General features: G+C 38.3%; 1 protein-coding gene across 1 annotated transcript in view; it reads right to left on the bottom strand.

Moving 5' to 3' along the window:
• Positions 1–19702, bottom strand: part of LOC126236399 (cyclic nucleotide-gated cation channel subunit A) — a 587655-nt gene that overhangs the window by 5043 nt on the left and 562910 nt on the right. The window contains exon 11 of the mRNA XM_049945692.1: positions 16058–16187. Coding sequence (XP_049801649.1) covers positions 16058–16187 — 130 coding nt within the window. The remainder of the gene's footprint in view (positions 1–16057; positions 16188–19702) is intronic.

Below are 19702 nucleotides of genomic sequence, written 5' to 3'. Positions count from 1 at the left end.
CCCAAACAGTGATGGAATTTTTATGGATGATAATGCATGTCACTGGGCCACAGTTGTTCATGACTGGTTTGAAGAACATTCTGGACAATTCGAGTGAATGATTTGGCCACCCAGATAGCTTGACAGGAATCATATTGAACATTTATGAGACATAATTGAGAGGTCAGTTCATGCACAAACTCCTGCATTGGCAGCACTTTCACAATTATGGACAGCTCGTAGAGGCAGCATAGCTCAGTATTTCTGCAGGGGACTTCCAACAACTTGTTGAGTCCATGCCCATTGAGTTGCTGCACTACACTGGGCTAAAGGAGGTCCGACATGATATTAGGAGGTATCCTATGACTTGCATTACCTCAGAGAGAGAGAGAGAGAGAGAGAGAGAGAGAGAGAGAGAGAGAGAGAGCATGTGTGTACACAAAATTATTAAGTTAAACTATATTTTAGTAAAGCAAATATTCAGGAATTAAGTTGAAGGGGTGCAAGAGCTAGCCTGATGCTGGCACTAATAGTGACCATAATCCAATACTAATTAAATGCTCGTTGAAATTCAAGAATTTATAGGGAACATGGATAAAGGCATCTAAAATTAAGACTTCTTTGAAAGTATGTGTGGGCAAAGATATAACATCATTTCCCATAAAGATATAACACTTCCAGAAGTAAGTGGTGTAGAAAACTGATGAAATGCTCTTAATAGAGGTGTCGTAAATACAGTAGAAAAGATACTAGGATCGGAAAAGTCAGTAAAGATGCAAACACAAATAACAGAAGAGATACTGGAATTACTGAAGAAATGAAAAAAAAAATATTTTGGAATTGAACAGCAGAAATATATATCATGTAATAAAAAGGTGTGGCCAAATTTTCAACACGCAGTCCTCAGAAAGACAGAAAAAGGAACATGCTGTATGGACATGAGTCCATAAATACTTTATTTCCATTTTACAATCCATTTTATATAACATCCTAATACCAGCAGGAGATCAGAACTATAAAACACTAACGTAAAAAGAATTGCAATTTTAATAAGGAGTTGTGCAACATAAACAAGAGTTGGTAGCTGTGTTTCTACATCTGAAAGATCATGCCTATTCAAATTTTATGGCAGTTACATAAGAGTGGCGCTAGTAATGCCACTATGAGGATACAAATCAGGTCTGCTTTAAATATCTGCTGTAACAATCACGAGTGGCAGTTACCATTGACATTGGTCATGGTGAGTTGGTGTTGGTCAAGAATGGCTTTAAGATGACAAAGGCACCATCATCAATTCATCATTGAGTTTGAATGAGGTCATATAATATGGCTATGAGAAGCTGAACATGCCTTCTGTGATAATGCAGAAAGACTTGGTAGGAACATAACAACTGTACATGATTGCTGGCATTGGTGGTCATGAGAAAGTATGGTTGCAAGGAGATCAGGTTCTGGATTACCACATCACGCTACCGAGAGGGAAGACCATGGTGTTTAGCATATGGTTCTGGCTCATCATACTGCATCTGCAGTAGCAATTTGAGCAGCAGTTGGCACTACAGTGACACAAGGAGCAGACTGCAGCCTTTTCTTGTGCCAAACAGATGGAAGTCACAAGGTGTGAGGACGACGGTTCAATCCCGTCTCCAGCCATCCTGATTTAGGTTTTCCGTGATTTCCCTAAATCGTTTCAGGCAAATGCCGGGATGGTTACTTTGAAAGGGCATGACCAATTTCCTTCCCCATCCTTCCCTAACCCGAGCTTGTGCTCCGTCTCTAATGACCTCGTTGTCGATGGGATGTTAAAAAACACTAACCTAACCTCACAAGGTGTGAGATATGGGTTATAGGGTGGATGAGGAAGAACAGTCCAATTTAAATGCCTCCTTACATTCTGTAATTAACCTAATATTGTTCTCACAGTCCAGGATACGATACATAGAAAGTTCTAGTATATTATTTGTAAGTAGGCTTCCTAGGGATAATTTAGATCTATCTTCAAGAGTCTGCCAGTCCAGTTTCTTCAGCATATCTTTGATGCTCTCCCATGGATCAAACAAACTTGTGACCATTTGTGCTTCCCTTGTCTGTAAATGTTCAATATCCACTGTTAACCCTATATGTTAAGAATCCCACACATGAGCAATATTCTAGGATGGATTACGTGAGTGATTTGTAAGCAGTCTTTTTTGTAGACTGTTTGCATTTCTCATGTTGATCATAAGTGTGCAGCAAGAAGTGACCCATTTATTTAAAAGAATGTAAAGTGCAAGAAATATAAAGAATCAAGACTAATCCTATCCATTGAAGTGCACAAAGCCTCTACTGATTTTCTTGATTTCTCTCTGATACACATATATGTCTACTGTATTTACAAAACACTAATAACTGACACAGAGACAAGTACAATTTAAGTGTGCCTACAAAGAAGAAATGTTCATTAAGCTCGTAATTTCCAAATAATCTCCTGTACCTTAAACAGAGTATGTTGTGAAATTTAATATGTAATACTATAGACTGCCAAAAGCAAGGCAAAGTGATCATTCATACTGCAATTAGTCATTGTCTACTAAAGGCAGACCATGCTACATTAGTTCTGTTTGAGCCAGACAGTCAAAAACTAATCTTAATTCTAAGTGAGACAATTCCCCAAACTTTGGAAAGAGAAAATGGGACAGACAAAAAATAATTCACTGTTAACACAACTCCCTTATTGCAGTGAACTATTAGTGGTCAGGATGTATGTGAAGGAATTGCCTGTGTTGCCAAGAGATCCATTTCAAAGGGTGGCACCCCCTTGTTTAGTGGCTATAGTCTTCACAAAAGGTTGAGAGGAGAGCTAAAGGCAGAATGAACATAGTCACCAATGGTGCATATCCTGAGACTCCTCCTCCCCTTAACATCACTTTAAAGGTGGTTGGTACATTACACCACAAGCCATATACTGCACCATTAATGCTATGTTTCCTGCACCTACCTATTAATGATGATTTTGACAATCTGACCATCTGATCCCACACCTCTCATTACCATGTCACAAGCTCCTAATTCAACTATTGAGCATGCCATAGAAATGGAATTTTTTTTCTGAATGGGGGCAGAACAAGCACATTGGCAGTGCAGTGGATTGTACTCCATCCCTGGCCTTTCTATATATTTTTCTACTGCCAAAGTTGCTACTCAGTGTGAAGTGGCTGACAACATGCATTTAAACAACTCCTTCCCAGTTGGGTAACACCGTATGGATAGAGCAGCACTTAAAAGGAAGCTACAGAAATGAATTCTCAGTAAGACTTACTTGATGCTGCATGGCTAACTGGCTGTTTTTCAAAGTGTTGCAGTGACATGACCAGCCCTGGGTTAGCAGGTTCATACAATGCAGTGAGGCTTATGAATGACAAAAGGATTCAATGTTTTAAGAGTAAGTTTTAAGAGTTAGTTAGCCATATGAACAAAAAGCTGAGCAAATTGCTTTGGACTGAAATGAAGTTTCAAATCTGAGCCACGCTTGTTGTTGCAATTGGGAGATGGGGATACACTAGTCATGGCCTGCACATGAATAGGAGGGGGAAGGATAGATTAACTGAGAATCTTGCAGAAAGTTTGATGGGGGGAGGGGAGGGGACACCAGCCCATAAGGCAAAATCTCTATGGATACTGGAGTCAAAGGAGCACATTTTTTAGATTAGAGTCAGGTTACAGACAGACAGTACCGAGAGAAATTAGAGCATAACAGAACCATAATATATGTAACAGTTTTCAGATGTTAAATAAATTAATTTGTTTATTCTGAATATTAGAGGGTTGAAAAACAAGACAGATGAGCTTCTTGTATGCCTAGAAGATGTGAAAAATTCTGGAGCGGTAGATGTTCTTCATATCTCTAAACATGATGTATCCACAGGGATGGAGAAGATAATATCAGGGATAGTAGACTTGTGTCATTGAGTTGTTACTGCAGAATACTTCGCTGATTATTGCAACAGTCTACAGACCCTTCTAAGAAACTTTCAGCTATTTATGAGAAATCTAGATGCATTATTGAGCTACTTGTCAGAAAGTAAAGATAATTAATAGTTTGTGGAGATTTCAATGTAGGTTTCTTAAAAGATATGGACAGCAAAAGTGAACTAGAATTATTATTTGGGTGTTTCAATGTAATTCAGTAGTCAGTTTTCCAACTCATGCAGCAAGGTAGTAGGACAATGATTGACAACATTTTCATAGAGAGTGCTCAGGCTGAAACAATTAATTTGTACCCAATTGCTAACGGACTATCTGATGAAAATGCATAACTAATGGAAATAAACAACCTGAGGCAGGTTCATACAAAGCAGTGAGGCTTATGAATGACAACAGGATTCAATGTTTTAAGAGTAAGTTCAAAGGAGTAGTATGGGAAGATATATATATGGAAAGAGATGCTAATGTCAAATTAAATGTATTCCATAGTAAGTTTGTGTCAATATTTGAAAATTGCTTTCCAAAAAATTGTTCAGAAGATCCATAAAAATAACGAATGCTGTGGATAACTAAGGGAATTAAAGTCTCACATAAGAAGGAGAAAGAAATTTAATAAAGGTCAGAGTAAGTCAGGATCCAACAGTACTTGCATACTACAAAAAATGCTGTAGTATTTTAAATAATGCAGATAATAAGGTGAAAACTGTGTGGGATATTCTCAAATGGGAGACAAGACAGCCAGTCAGTGTACATGTTACCATAACAGTTAAGCTACCTGACAATGTTGTGACTGATAATTCACAAGTTGCAGGAACTTTCAACAATAATTTTCTAAATGTAGCAGCAAAAATATGATTAAATGGTTCACCTGAAGCAGCAAGAGAATATATTAAAAAGGTCATTTGACAAATCCTGAAATAACTAGAAATAGCGCCAACATTATTCACTGAAATGAATAGAATTATAATAATTCTAGAAAATCAAGAGCTCATGTGGTGTTGATGGAATTTCAACAGAATTCTGAAAAGTTGTTTCATCATAATAAGTAATGTCTTTAGTGATATAAGCAAAGCATCACTGGCACAGGGATTTTTTTCAGACAGGTTAAAATATGCAATTGATACACCTCTTCATAAGAAAGATGGCAATCAGACATACACAATTATCATCCACTTTCCCTAATGATGGATTTTTCCAAAATATTCAGAAAAGTAATGTACTTGAAAGGAGTCCCACACTTAATCCATTATTTACCACTGACCCAAATTTGAGACAAAAATATTTTATTTATTTCTACATAAGCAATGGAACTTTTCACTTAGATTATTGTACCTAAAGGCTGAACTGACTGCTGCAATGCCTGCAAATTGAAAAGAAATAATTTTTCTCTAATTAGCTTATTTTAGGAAAGAAATTAGTTTGCCTGTTTTCTATCTTCCCACTTGGCTGCACTCAATACCTGCTAGTAGTTTCTGTACAACAATGAATTGTGATTTAGTTGTCTTGGTGTGTTTGTTATGAATGTATCAATGTCCATATAACATTCAGTATATTTTAGATTTACTAAAGTAGGTGTAATATCAGTTTATTTTATACATCCAATAATGGGACAGTGGCATGTTATGTTATCACTCATTTGCATATGTGCTTATTTGCATACATCACTACTTACATTGTTGAGACCTGTATTGTATTTTCTCCACAGTAAAGTAGTAGAATGAGATATTCTATTTCACATTTTATGAATGTGCTTATTTGCATACATCACTACTTACATTGTTGAGACCTGTATTGTATTTTCTCCACAGAAAAGTAGTAGAATGAGATATTCTATTTCACATTTTATGATTCCAATAGGATAACAACATGCCACGTGGTCTTACAATTGAAGATGTTCTAGCAGAAGTGGAGAGTTATGAAGTGATGAAGATGACGCTGATGATTATTCCGCCCAATGTAGATGAAATAACAGAAGAAGAAGACAGTGAAGAAAATGCACTGAATGATGACTGTATTGTACAGTATGTAGCAGATTCGTTAGAACGTATAACCATAAGGGATGAAGCTAACATTACTGATTTACCTCCAGAAGCTACATGAAGAAAAGCACTAGTACACAGACTGGAAAACATAAAAAACACTGATGTAAATGACTTAAATGTGAACTAGCATACACAGACAGTAATGAATCGGGTAAGAGCAATGAAAATTATGTTGTGTCTCATGTGTTTGAGGAATTTCTTCCTGAGGAACTAGTGAATACTATTATAGAACAAAGCAAAATCTATACTTGCCAACAGAACAACAAATTTTCTTCTAGCTGGTGAAGAGCCAAAATCCTGTAGAGATACTGCTTTTGAGTGGATATCATAAGCTTCCTCATGGAAATATGTACTGGCAAAAGGTGTTGATCCACTGGACAAACAGATATTGCTTCACAGGACGAGCACAAGATCAAAGAAGTGGTGGTGGCTGTTATTCATCCAGATGATTGTTATCTGCATACTAAACACATGGTGTGCATATCAGATTGCTAACTCAGATGAGAAGCTCTCAATTGCAGATGTCCAATGGACAACAGTGATGTATCTTTCAAAGAAAACAGTATCTGCTCCAAAATGCAGAGGACCACAAGGAAGATAATTGATGGGAGGACAGGTGAGCAAATAAGTATCCAGGAAACCACATTATTGTGCCAAGTAAAGAACAGAAGAAATATGCATAATGACAGTGTACATGGCTAGTGTTTTATTTCTTTTCATACTGAAGAGACATTGAATAATATTACAACCAGTGTTTTTATTTTGTTCATGATGTTTCTTATACTTTTCAGCATTGACATTAATATTGTCCATTTTGATAGCTAATTTTGCAAATGTCACAAAAATGGGACAGTCTGTAATTACAGTTCTAATACACTGAATTTTTACAAAATAATTTTTTCTTTCATTTATCACTAAGGGCATCACGCTAATGTCAAAAAAGGTTGAAAAAATAAAGTAATAAAGTTTTGGCAAGTAACGGACTGAGATGAAACAATTTACTTAGCATATCACAGATTGGATTCCAGAAGGGTTGCTTGACTGAGAATTCTGTTTATACATTCAATCTTCAAATAGTACAAACCTCAAATAACAAAGTATCACCAGTTGGTATTTATTGTGATCTTTCCATGGTGTTTGATTGTGTAGATCATGTTACTCTCATAGAAAAAATCAAGTTTTATGGAACTGATGGCTTTATACACAACTGGTCTGAATCACGAAAAACAAACAGAATGCAAAAGGCTGTGCTGATTAATTCAGATGATGTTGTAAGGGTAGAAAATTTTAGGGACTGGGAAGGAATTACAAAGGGAGTCCACAGGGTTCAGTTTTGTGTCCATCCTATTCTAGGTTGACCACACATATTGTTTTTAATGGGACTGGCCTTATTTTTGTTCTGCGTACTGTTATCCTGCAAAATATTCAACAGGACACCAAATGTACAATTTTTTTCATAATCAGCAGTAACCTTAGTGTTTTGCTTCATTTTGTCTTTTTAGTTAATTTTTAACTCAGTTTAGTGTCACTGACATAGTTTTCTCAACATTTTCTTAAGTCTTGGCTTGTATTGTACGTAAAGATAGAATCTACATCTACATCTACATCCATACTCCGCAAGCCACCTGATGGTGTGCGGTGTGTGGCGGATGGTACCTTGAGTACCTCTATCGGTTCTCCCTTCTATTCCAGTCTCGTATAGTTCGTGGACAGAAGGATTGTCGGTATGCTTCTGTGTGGGCTCTAATCTCTCTGATTTTATCCTCATGGTCTCTTCGCGAGATATATGTAGGAGGGAGCAATATACTACTTGACTCTTCGGTGAAGGTATGTTCTCGAAACTTTAACAAAAGCCTGTACCGAGCTACTAAGCGTCTCTCCTGCAGAGTCTTCCACTGGAGTTTATCTATCATCTCCGTAACACTTTTGCGATTACTAAATGATCCTGTAACGAAGTGCGCTGCTCTCCATTGGATCTTCTCTATCTCTTCTATCAACCCTATCTGGTACGGATCCCACATTGCTGAGCAGTATTCGAGCAGTGGGCAAACAAGCGTACTGTAACCTTCTTTCTTTGTTTTCAGATTGCATTTCCTTAGGATTCTTCCAATGAATCTCAGTCTGGCATCTGCTTTACCAACGATCAACTTTATATAATCATTCCATTTTAAATCACTCCTAATGCGTACTCCCAGATAATTTATGGAATTAACTGCTTCCAGTTGCTGACCTGCTATTTTGTAGCTAAATGATAAGGGATCTATCTTTCTACGTATTTGCAGCACATTACACTTGTTTACATTGAGATCCAATTGCCATTCCCTGCACCATGAGTCAATTCACTGCAGATCCTCCTGCATTTCAGTACAATTTTCCATTGTTACAACCTCTCGATATACCACAGCATCGTCTGCAAAAAGCCTCAGTGAACTTCTGATGTCATCCACAAGGTCATTTATGTATATTGTGAATAGCAACGGTCCTATGACACTCCCCTGCGGCACACCTGAAATCACTCTTACTTCGGAAGACTTCTCTCCACTGAGAATGACATGCTGCGTTCTGTTATCTAGGAACTCTTAAATCCAATCACACAATTGGTCTGATAGTCCATATGCTCTTACTTTGTTCATTAAATGACTGTGGGGAACTGTATCGAACACCTTGCGGAAGTCAAGAAACACGGCATCTACCTGTGAACCCATGTCTATGGCCCTCTGAGTCTCGTGGACGAATAGTGCGAGCTGCGTTTCACACGACCGTCTTTTTCTAAACCCATGCTGATTCCTGCAGAGTACATTTCTAGTCTCCAGGAATGTCATTATACTCGAACATAATACGTGTTCCAAGATTCTACAACTGATCGACGTTAGAGATATAGGTCTATAGTTCTGCACATCTGTTCGACGTCCCTTCTTGAAAACGGGGATGACCTGTGCCCTTTTCCATTCCTTTGGAACGCTACGCTCTTCTAGAGACCTATGGTACACCGCTGCAAGAAGGGGGGCAAGTTCCTTTGCGTACTCTGTGTAAAATCGAACTGTCATCTGTGCGACAACCTAGAGAAGGAACTACAGTGCAGTCTTCCTCCTCTGTGAAACAGCTCTGGAAAAAGACATTTAATATTTCGGCCTTTAGTCTGTCATCCTCTGTTTCAGTACCATTTTGGTCACAGAGTGTCTGGACATTTCGTTTTGATCCCCTTACCGCTTTGACATAAGACCAAAATTTCTTAGGATTTTCTGCCAAGTCAGTACATAGAACTTTACTTTCGAATTCATTGAACGCCTCTCGCATAGCCCTCCTCACACCACATTTCACTTCGCGTAATATTTGTTTGTCTGCAAGGCTCTGGCTATGTTTATGTTTGCTGTGAAGTTCCCTTTGCTTCCGCAGCATTTTTCTAACGCGGTTGTTATACCACGGTAGCTCTTTTCCATCTCTTACGATCTTGCTTGGCACATACTCATCTAACGCATATTGTACAATGGTTTTGAACTTTGTCCACTGATCCTCAACACTATCTGTACTTGAGACAAAACTTTTGTGTTGAGCCGTCAGGTACTCTGTAATCTGCTTTTTGTCACTTTTTCTAAACAGAAAAATCTTCCTACCTTTTTTAATATTTCTATTTATGGCTGAAATCATCGATGCAGTAACCACTTTATGATCGCTGATTCCCTGTTCTGCGTTAACTGTTTCAAATAGTTCGGGTCTGTTTGTCACCAGAAGGTCTAATATGTTATCGCCACGAGTCTCTGTTTAACTGCTCGAGGTAGTTTTCAGATACAGCACTTAAAAAAAATTCACTGGATTCTTTGTCCCTGCCACTCCTTATGAACATTTGAGTCTCCCAGTCTATATCCAGCAAATTAAAATCTCCAACCAGAACTATAACATGGTGGGGAAATCTACACGAAATGTTTTCCAAATTATCCTTCAAGTGCTCAGCCACAACAGCTGCTGAGCCAGGGGGCCTATAGAGACATCCAATTACCATGTCTGAGCCTGCATTAACCGTGACCTTCACCCAAATTATTTCACATTTCGGATCTCCGGCAATTTCCTTCGATAGTATTGCACTTCTTATCGCTATAAACACGCCTCCCCCTTCACTGTCCAGCCTGTCTCTGCGGTATACATTCCGGTCTGAGTTTAGTATTTCATTACTGTTTACATCTGGTTTCAGCCAACTTTCTGTCCCTAGTATTATATGGGCATTGTGACCGTTTATTAATGAGAGCAGTTCTGGGACCTTTCTATAGACACTCCTGCAGTTTACTATTAGCACATTAATATTGTTATTCCCTGTTGCATTTTGCCTACTCCTACCTTGCCGCGTCTCAGGAGGTGTCTTGTCGGCTAGGGAGGGAATTCTCTAACCTAAAAAACCCACATGGTTTGGTCACAGGATGAAGAGATGTGTGAACAGATTTTCTGTCATCTCCCTCAGCGCCAGTGATTCATGCTTGACCTTTGCGATTCGTATCGATTATTTGCTTCTGCAGAAATGATGGACAGATGTTACAAGTTTTTATTAAAGAATTTTATAGGGCTATCAATGTTGAATTGCATTTGTAATTACAAATGAGCTGTTTACTGTTAGATGACATAAATTTGCTGTAGGTGCAACCAACACAATCTCTTTGGATCATTATAGACAACAATAAGAAGTAGGTGGCAGTTTCAACACTGGGTTCAACAAGTTTGCTTCAGTGTACTCCATTATCTACTGTTTACTGTTTGTGGGACAACTAACACATGCCCATTAATATGGGGAAAAGAAAGAATTCATTCTCGCAAACCATGAAAGAAGGACTCCCTTTCTTGTGTCATTCAGTTTTTTTCCATTGAATACAGAGGCTGTGCCAATATAATGCTGCACATAAAGAAAAAGAAGGACCTGTTGGCAGTTTCTCTGAGAACTTCTAACAACATAACTTCCTTTGTGAGTACAAATAAACTACAAACAGAGGAAGATAAATGCAACACTGCAGAAGAAGAGCTGTTTGCATTCCATACCGCAAAACACAACCATTCTTTCTATTCAATGAACTGCAAGGCTCTTCTCATCAGAGATATATTTGAGAAGACATTCACATGTTCTAGGACAAAATGCAAGTCGATTTTTGTGAACATTTTGTCACTTGTGCAATAAACTAATTTCAGTCAGAACTAAATGATACTTAGTATGTGTCTACGATGGTTGATGCATCAAACAACAAAAGCTTAAAGCCAGCGCCAATTCTAGCTAGGTATTTCATTCCTAGCAAAGGTGTACAGTGCAAAGTAATCTGTATTTAAAACACAGGTGGAGAAACGGCAAAATTATTAACTATCTACATTCTGGATGTTTTAAGAAAGCAAACTATAGTTGACAAGATGCACAATGTTTATATTCGAAACTGAACAGTGCTCTCGAGACGAATATTCAAGGTAACAGATGTGCAGCCCACATGGTTCACAGTGAAGTTCAGACAAGTGCAGGCATTCCTCCCATTGACATAAGAAAATAGTGAGTAAAATCTTTCAATTTTTTCATATTTACACTGTGCATGTGGGGGGCCTGAAATCATTTGATGATTTCATTGATACTGAATACAAGAAAGTTCTAGTTAATACTAAACTTGATGATTGTCATTGTTGTCTAGAGTTACAGGAGTTATTGATGTGTATGAATCTTTGAAATCTTATTTTCTGTCCCAGGATAGGGTCCTACATAACTGAAACAGTATTTTGAGAACCTACAGCCTTTCCTTTGGCTTCAGTTCACACAAAGCCAACTAAAAATGTTTTCAAATTCGTTCCAAAAGTTTGAAAGAACCACAATTTCAGTCACAGAATCATCCGAAGGCTTGGAGCTAAGTAAAGAAAAAATCAGTAACAGAAAATTTAATGAATTTTAAACTTTAGTTATTTCTCCAATTTGAAGTAGCTTGGAAAAGGAAGATATTTTCACTCAGTCAAAATATGAAATGATTACCAATTTATTTCATGACACTTTTGTGACTTATTTAGAAAAGTGGGTTTCTCCATTTCAACCTCGGAAAACATTTCATGGGATAACACTGTAAAATTCTGTTTCTTAGGCTGAACTTTTAAATTGTCTGAAAATTCTTAAGACTGTAGATTCAGGTGCAAAATTTCAAATAGATGAAGATGTATTATTTGATGAGATAGTATGTATTAACAACATTGTATTCAAGAAACTCAAGGAATGGTAGAAAGCAAATTTGGAAACAAATGAGAGCCAGTTTGATGTATTCCATACACTTAAAAGGACAGGTACCTCACTAAAAAATATAGAGATGCTTGTGAGTTTTTCTCTTGCTGTACTAGGAACAAATGCTATTTTGGGAACGGTGTTTTCAAATTGTTTTACCACTGAAAGTATTGAAGCAATTGTAACAAATAAGACACATTATTAAGACCTTACCTTCCAGAAGTTCTGCAACATGCTATTCATCAATTCAAAGCTTTTGAAAGATATTAGGTCATCTGATAAGTACTAAGTTAGTAGCAGTGTTCCTGATACAGTAGCTAAACGGTCTACAGATTTTTGATGTCTACATTAGTATTCATTTGTCAGAAATCAATTTACCAATTTCTCAGTTTTTTTAATTATAACCAGTCTTGGAAAATGTGACATAGTGCCATTACAAGCATATTTTGAAGTGTCTTGTTAAAATACATACTTTTTTATTTGTATAAACTTAAGTTTTTATTTATTTTAGTGGAGTGATGGAGTCATATATGCAGAATATTTTTTTTCTAGTGGCCTGTTTTGTCCCATTTTTTATCCCAATTTTTCGCAAATGTCTTGTTTTTTCACGTAGAAAATCTGGTCACCCTATCCTATTCCCCATAATATGAAAATGACCTTCCACTTAACATTCAGCAACTAAAATTGTTACTTTTTGCAGATGATACTAGTGTTGTAATAAACCATATTAGAGAGAAAGCAGTAGAAGAATGGCAAATTATATTTTCAAAAGGATTATAAATTGTTCCTCAGAAAATGGACTGTCCCTAAATTTAGAAAAAAAAAAAAAAATGCTCACACGATATGCAGTTCTGTTCAACAGTCATAGCAACAAATGATGTAGCACATGGGCAGGAGTCAATAAATGGAGTAGAATGCTCCAAACTTTTGGGTATACATATTCATGAAAACTTAAACTGGAAGAAGCATATTACCAAGCTTCTCAAACAATTTAGTTCCGCTGCTTTTATTCTTCATATAATTGCTAATCTTGGAAACAAACAAATCAATCTTCTGACGTATTTTGCATATATCGACTTAACAATGTCTTATGGAATAATTTTCTGGGGTAACTTATCACTGAGATTGATAACACAAATGCAAGCAGTAAGAATAATATATGGTGTTCAATCATGGGTGTCATGTAGGTATCTCTTCAAGGAGCTACACATTTGAACTCTGCCCTTACAATACATATATTCTGCTAATGAAATTCATCATAAATGATCCATCATAATCTGAGAAGAACTGCGATTTGCGTACTTACAACACTAGAGCGAAAAATGACCTGTACCACCCATTGTTAAAGTTGCCTGTGGTTCAGGAAGGAGTTCAATATGCAGCAACAAAAATTTTTGATCATTTGCCCCGTAACATAAAATGCCTGACAGGTAGCAAAGCAATTTTTAAATCAAACAGAAAATCATTCCTCCTGGGCAACTACTTCTATTCCATTGACAGATTTCTACTTAAATAAATGTAAGAAACTTGTTTTTAAGTGTACTTGTATCCCTTGGACTAAAATAATAATATGTACATTAATGTTAACACAAATTACGTTCACATATCCTGTACTCGTTCCACATCATTTCAATAAAAGTATCATTCAGATGATCTATGAGACATGTAAATAACTAAATAACTAATGAACAACATTTTAGTCAGTGTCTAAGAAAGGGTGATCATGTTATGAATGTGATGCAGGAAACTGCTGATGCGTCCATTCCACAGAACATCACGCCATTTATGAAAACTACCTATCACTTGGTGGGAGAAGTGCCACTACACAGTCAGTAAACGTGCAGTGCTGAAATAGTTCAATTACTGATCTACTGCAAAATGGTTCAAATGGCTCTGAGCACTATGGGACTTAACATCTGAGGTCATCAGTCCCTTAGAACTTAGAACTACTTAAACCTAACTAACCTAAGGACATCACACACATCCATGCCCGAGGCAGGATTCGAACCTGCGACTGTAGTGGTCATGCGGTTGCAGACTGGACCGCCTAGAACCGCTCGGCCACTCTGGCCGGCGATCTACTGCAGCAGAGCCTTACAGCCATTCTGGTAATGGATGAAAAGTCACCATATAATAACAGAGAACAAAAGAGTGCGATAATGATAGTTTTTGCACTCAAGTGATACCAATTCTGCTGAAATACGGGAAGCAATTATGAGGATATTCAATACCCATAGGAGGTCACCTATGTCTGCCATAAGTAACCAACACAGTCTGTGACAACTTCTAGGTACACTGTTAGGGCAATGGCAAAGCCTTATGCTAGTGTTACTGCTACTGCTATCCAGCACTCCGTTTTCAGGCCACAAGTGGCCCATCGTGACCATCCGACCATTGTGTCATCCTCAACTGAGGATGCGGATAGGAGGGGCGTATGGTCAGCACACCGCTCTCCTGGTTGTTATGATGGTTTTCTTTGACCGGAGCTGCTACTATTCAATTGGCATCATGAGGTTGAGTGCACTCCGAAAAATGGCAACAGTGCTTGGCAGCCTGGATGGTCACCCATCCAAGTGCCTGCCACGCCCAACAATGCTTACCTTTGGTAATATGATGGGAACCAGTGTATCCACTGTGGCAAGGCCGTTGCCTACAGCTATCCAAGATCTAGCTTAGACGGGCTGCAGAGACGGGCAGTTTGGAATATATAACAACAAAGAAGATTGCAATTGCCCATTCTCCATGTAGAAGCTAGATCTCCTATAGTAGTAGCCCTAGACACTAACCCTGGTAACCGCTAGGTGCACTATACAGTATCTTGTTATGGTATGTTAATAGCTAGGGAATGTAAATCCCGGCAGACAATGCCCAGCTCGTTGTCATATGCAGTCTTAATTTGCACTCTTACCACAGAAAGCCTGCACTTCTTGAAGCAGCTGCCACAGAGTTGCTCTTACAAGCTACTTAGGGCTCTTACAAACTACTTAGAAAGGAGCTTAGAATGCATGATGAACTGTTGATTAACTTGGATTTCTGAAACCAGGAAGGCTGACAGTTGCTTTTAGTGCCTGTTAAGGATATTAACTGTTGACAATCAGATACAACTAGAGATGGGTTTGTTACCGAGACAAGCCTAGTAGGAGTTTCTCCAACAAATCTCTGTATATGGCAGCGTATCTTTGATGGAAAATGAGCTCTCCATGTCTTTCCATGTCATAGCTCTGTGGTGCAGTGCAATAGGTGGTGATTTCATTCCTCAGCAACACAGCATTCAGCTTGTGGACAAATATTTTCAACAAGAAACAATTCAGTGAATGCTGCAACTAACACGGCATTCAATTTTGAATCCTACAGATCGTGTGTGGGCTGCTCTGATAGAGAGTGTCCCCATGAACGTCATGTGGACAGCAGCAAAATGAGAAGAATGGTATTAACTTGCCATGGAGTTCATAAACACCATTATTAACAGCAGAATTGAATGTGCTTTATTACTGTTTGTTATAACTACTCTCCATGGCAGTGGAACTTGAATTATACCAAAGTGACATTTCCACTATGGACATTTGAAAGTTCTTTGTTCAGCTCTGGACTTCCATGTTTTATTCATTATGAGTCTTACATTCTAGACTTTGACAAAATTTGACACACAGTATTTTAGTTTCCCCTTATGTTTCCGACTTTTCCTTGATTTGTGAAAAACACTGTAGCTGTACAGCAGATTGTAGTGTCAGCTTACATGAAACTTGCTACTCCCTCTTAATGTGTCTGGAAAGGGAACAATTCTGGGAGAATGTGCAGATCAAAATGTAAACCTAGAACTGAAAAGGATGAGTGCCACACAGTCACCGACCTCCTTCGGCTGCGGTCATCGTCTTCTCGTCGCTCGACGCGTGAGAGGCGCTGTTTCACTTTGCTCTGGTGGCTCTTATACTCTGCCATCAGGCGTGCAAACCGCGTCTGCAGTATCTCTAGAGTGTTCTCTGCAAAGATGCCAGACACACATTTGTTAGAAACCTGACCAGTGGTCTCATAAGACTTAAAAAATAATGAATTATGTATGATGTTCCCACTTCAGCTTCATGGAGCAGCAGCACACAAACATTGTTGTATGAGGTCTGCTGGACCTGACATGGATACAATGAGAACAGAAAGTGCAGGCTGGATAAAGTTGTGTGTTCAAGGACAATCTCATACATAGGTGAGGATTTCTAAATATGCCATTGCTGTGTGAATTATGTGTGCAATATAAAGTGCAAATAAGAAAGTAACCACATAACAAGAAATAACTATGTATGTGTGACAAGTGAGTTCAGAGACAACTGGACTGTAATACTGATACGGTCATATGGCTTATTCTCTGAATGTAGGCTGCAGAAACAGTTGACCAGAATTTGCATTGGTCTCTGCTAAGAGGAAAATAAAGCTCGATATTGGATCTCATATGATACCATACCAGTAATTGCTGTCCATTAATGGATGAAATGATTTGAAAAAGTGGAAAAGCTCACATAGATGCAGATACACTGATACACCATGTAGTAGCACTGGTTCTGGACACTTTACAACATAGGCAGCATGCTTGCCTGAACACTTATTAAAGTGATACACTGAGAGATAGATATCAGGTAGAAGAAGTCTGTGTAGTGTATGGAGTGGCTGTGTCTTCTCTGAATCATACACTAGTCGAAAACTTCTTTAGTGGTTCAGAGATATGAAAACTAGGGTGTAATTGGAATTTAACCCATGATGTCTGCGTTACAGTATGACATGCTGACTACTCATAGAACAGCTTTAGAATTGGGGCGCAAATGGATTGTTGTTGTGGTCTTCAGTCTGAAAATTGGTTTGGTGCAGCTTTTCACATGAGTCCATCCTGTACCAGTCTCATCATCTCTGCATAACTTTTGCAACCTAGATGCATTGGAATCTGCTTATTGCTTTCAAGCTTTGCCCCCCCCCCCCCCCCCCCAACTCCTCACCCACCCACCTCCTCCCATCTCCACACCTAAGCACACTTTCTTCCATTATCAAATTAACTATTCCCTGTGCTGTAGTGTGTGTCCTATCAACCAATTCCTCCTTTTCATCAAGCTGTGCAATAAAAATCATTTCTCAGTGACTTGATTCAGCACCTCTTCATTGGTTATCCAGTCTACCCACTTAATCTCCAGAATTCTTCTGTAGCATCACATTTCAGAAACATGTATTCTTTATTTGACTGTACTGCATATTATTCAAGTTTCATTTCAACATAAGGAAACACTCCAGACCAGCATTTTTAGAAGAGACTCCTAAGACTTCAATTTATATTTTGTGTTGATGTATTTCACTTTTTTAGGGGAGCTTTTCTTTCTGTTGCCATCTAGGTTTCATATCTTCTTTAGTTCTGTCAGTGTCAGTTATTTTGTTGCTCATATATGTAGAGGGTGTTGAGGGTATACATACAAATGTTTTAGTAATTGGTACCTTAATATCTGTTCACTTCAATGTGTTAGCTGCTTTTTCTCTGAGTCCAACAGTCTTCCTGCAAACACATCAAATAATTTGTATGTGTTCATTTCTGAATTGTTTTAACTGCACTGAGAAGTGAACTATACCTGTCAGTATAGACTTCCTGTTTTGTGTCCAAACTTCAATACCTGACCTGCTGCCCAGGGGAGATACTAACTTGGAGGTACTAACCAACCTGAAAAAACTAATCATAACAACTATAATTATTAATATGCAAATGAAGTAAATATTGATGTAATGTTATTCGATACACTATCTTTGCACATCAGTATAAATATCTATACTTATACTTCTAACAACCTGTTTATAAAGGGCGAATCACCTAAAAACTTGCACCAGAAATATTGCAGAAATGGAAAGTGCTATTGATGTGCGATTTTCACGAAATGCACTGGTAGTTAGAGGCTTGCATTGTTAGCCAATAAACAGATTATAATAATACTGAGAAAGTATATTTTTGTGCAAACAAACACTTTTTAAAATGGAACAATGTGTATCGACATTAACTAACTAAAAATAGAGTAAACTAGAATGTCAGTGGTGTTTGTTGCAGAACTCTAGTGTGAGTCAATTACGAGATACGGTATTCTGAAAAGTTTACACACCATTGTTTGCTTACAGTGTGCTTGTGTGTTCCTTGAGCACACTGCAACTTGCTAGTCAATTAGTGTGTGACAGTCCAAGCAGTAGATCATGAGTGGACGATGTTCATTTTTGTACGGTGTATGTGGCAAGATATCTCAATAGCCATCAACCATCCCAGCAGCTATTTATTGAGTTCTTCAATTAATTATGTGAAAGTGGTTGTACAAAACCTAGACAACATAACAGATGGAAACAAGTGACTATGGAAGAGGGAGGGAAGTTAATGTTCTTGCTGCTGTTGCAGTTGATCCCCACTTTAGCTCTCAAGCAATCACACAAGGAAGTGGCTTTAGTCAGGCAAGTGTCCTACACATTCTCCATTGACATAGGTTCGATCCCTATCACATCTCTTTCCGTCAAGAGCTGCATGGAAACGATTATGAGAATCGTGATAACTTCTGTACGTGGGCATTGAGCCAGGATACTCCAGACCTGTATCTTGTTTAGTGATGGAACTACATTTATCAATTATTGCCAGGTATACTGCCGAAATATGCACTATTGGTCTGTTGACAATCCCCATTGACTTCATCATGTGGAACGTTGGTGTCCATGGAGTGTAAATGTGTGATGTGGATAGTTAGCCAACAGGTCATAGGCCAGTGTTTCAAACACGGAACACTGAACATGCACAAGTATCGCAGCCTCCTGAAAGACCCTCTTCCAAGGATGCTACATGTTCCTCTGCAGATTAGGAAGAACCTGTGGCACCAACATTATGGTTGTCAAGCCCATTGTACACGAAGTACTACAGCATGTCTTTGCACATTATTTCGAAATCATTGGATTGGACACAGAGGACCTGTACCTTGATCAGCTCACTCCCCATATTTGATGCCTGCAAATTTTTCTCAGTGGGGAAAGCTGAAAATGCTATCCACAGGGACAAACCAACTACACCTGATGATATGGAGCGACGTATTACTGCAGCCCACTAGGAAATCTCCGCTGAAATGCTAGCGCATGTGCAACAGTCGTTCCATACCAGCCAGGAAGTGTGTATTGCCACTGCCAGTGGTCATTTTGAACACATCCTGTGATGATCAGCTGTCTTGTTGCTGGTTAGAAGCCACATAACTAGTGTATGCACTTGTGCTGTTGTTTAGTGTGCACTACCACAGGTATTGTACGACTGTCGGTGTGCGATAATTTCAAAATGCAATATCTCATAAACAATTCGCACTAGAATCCTGTAACAAACACCACTGACATTCTAATTTAACCTACTTTTAGTTTGTTAATGTTAATAGGATGGCTATGAGGTAACGCCCAATCGGTATGCAACACACCCAACGTACAGGTAACGCGGGTACAACCTTAAATGACCAAAGCTACTAGG

The sequence above is a fragment of the Schistocerca nitens genome, chromosome 1 (genome assembly GCF_023898315.1).
Source record: "Schistocerca nitens isolate TAMUIC-IGC-003100 chromosome 1, iqSchNite1.1, whole genome shotgun sequence".
Classification (NCBI taxonomy): domain Eukaryota; kingdom Metazoa; phylum Arthropoda; class Insecta; order Orthoptera; family Acrididae; genus Schistocerca; species Schistocerca nitens.
Note: the sequence above shows the minus strand (reverse complement) of the source record. Positions and strands in the feature narration are given on the sequence as shown.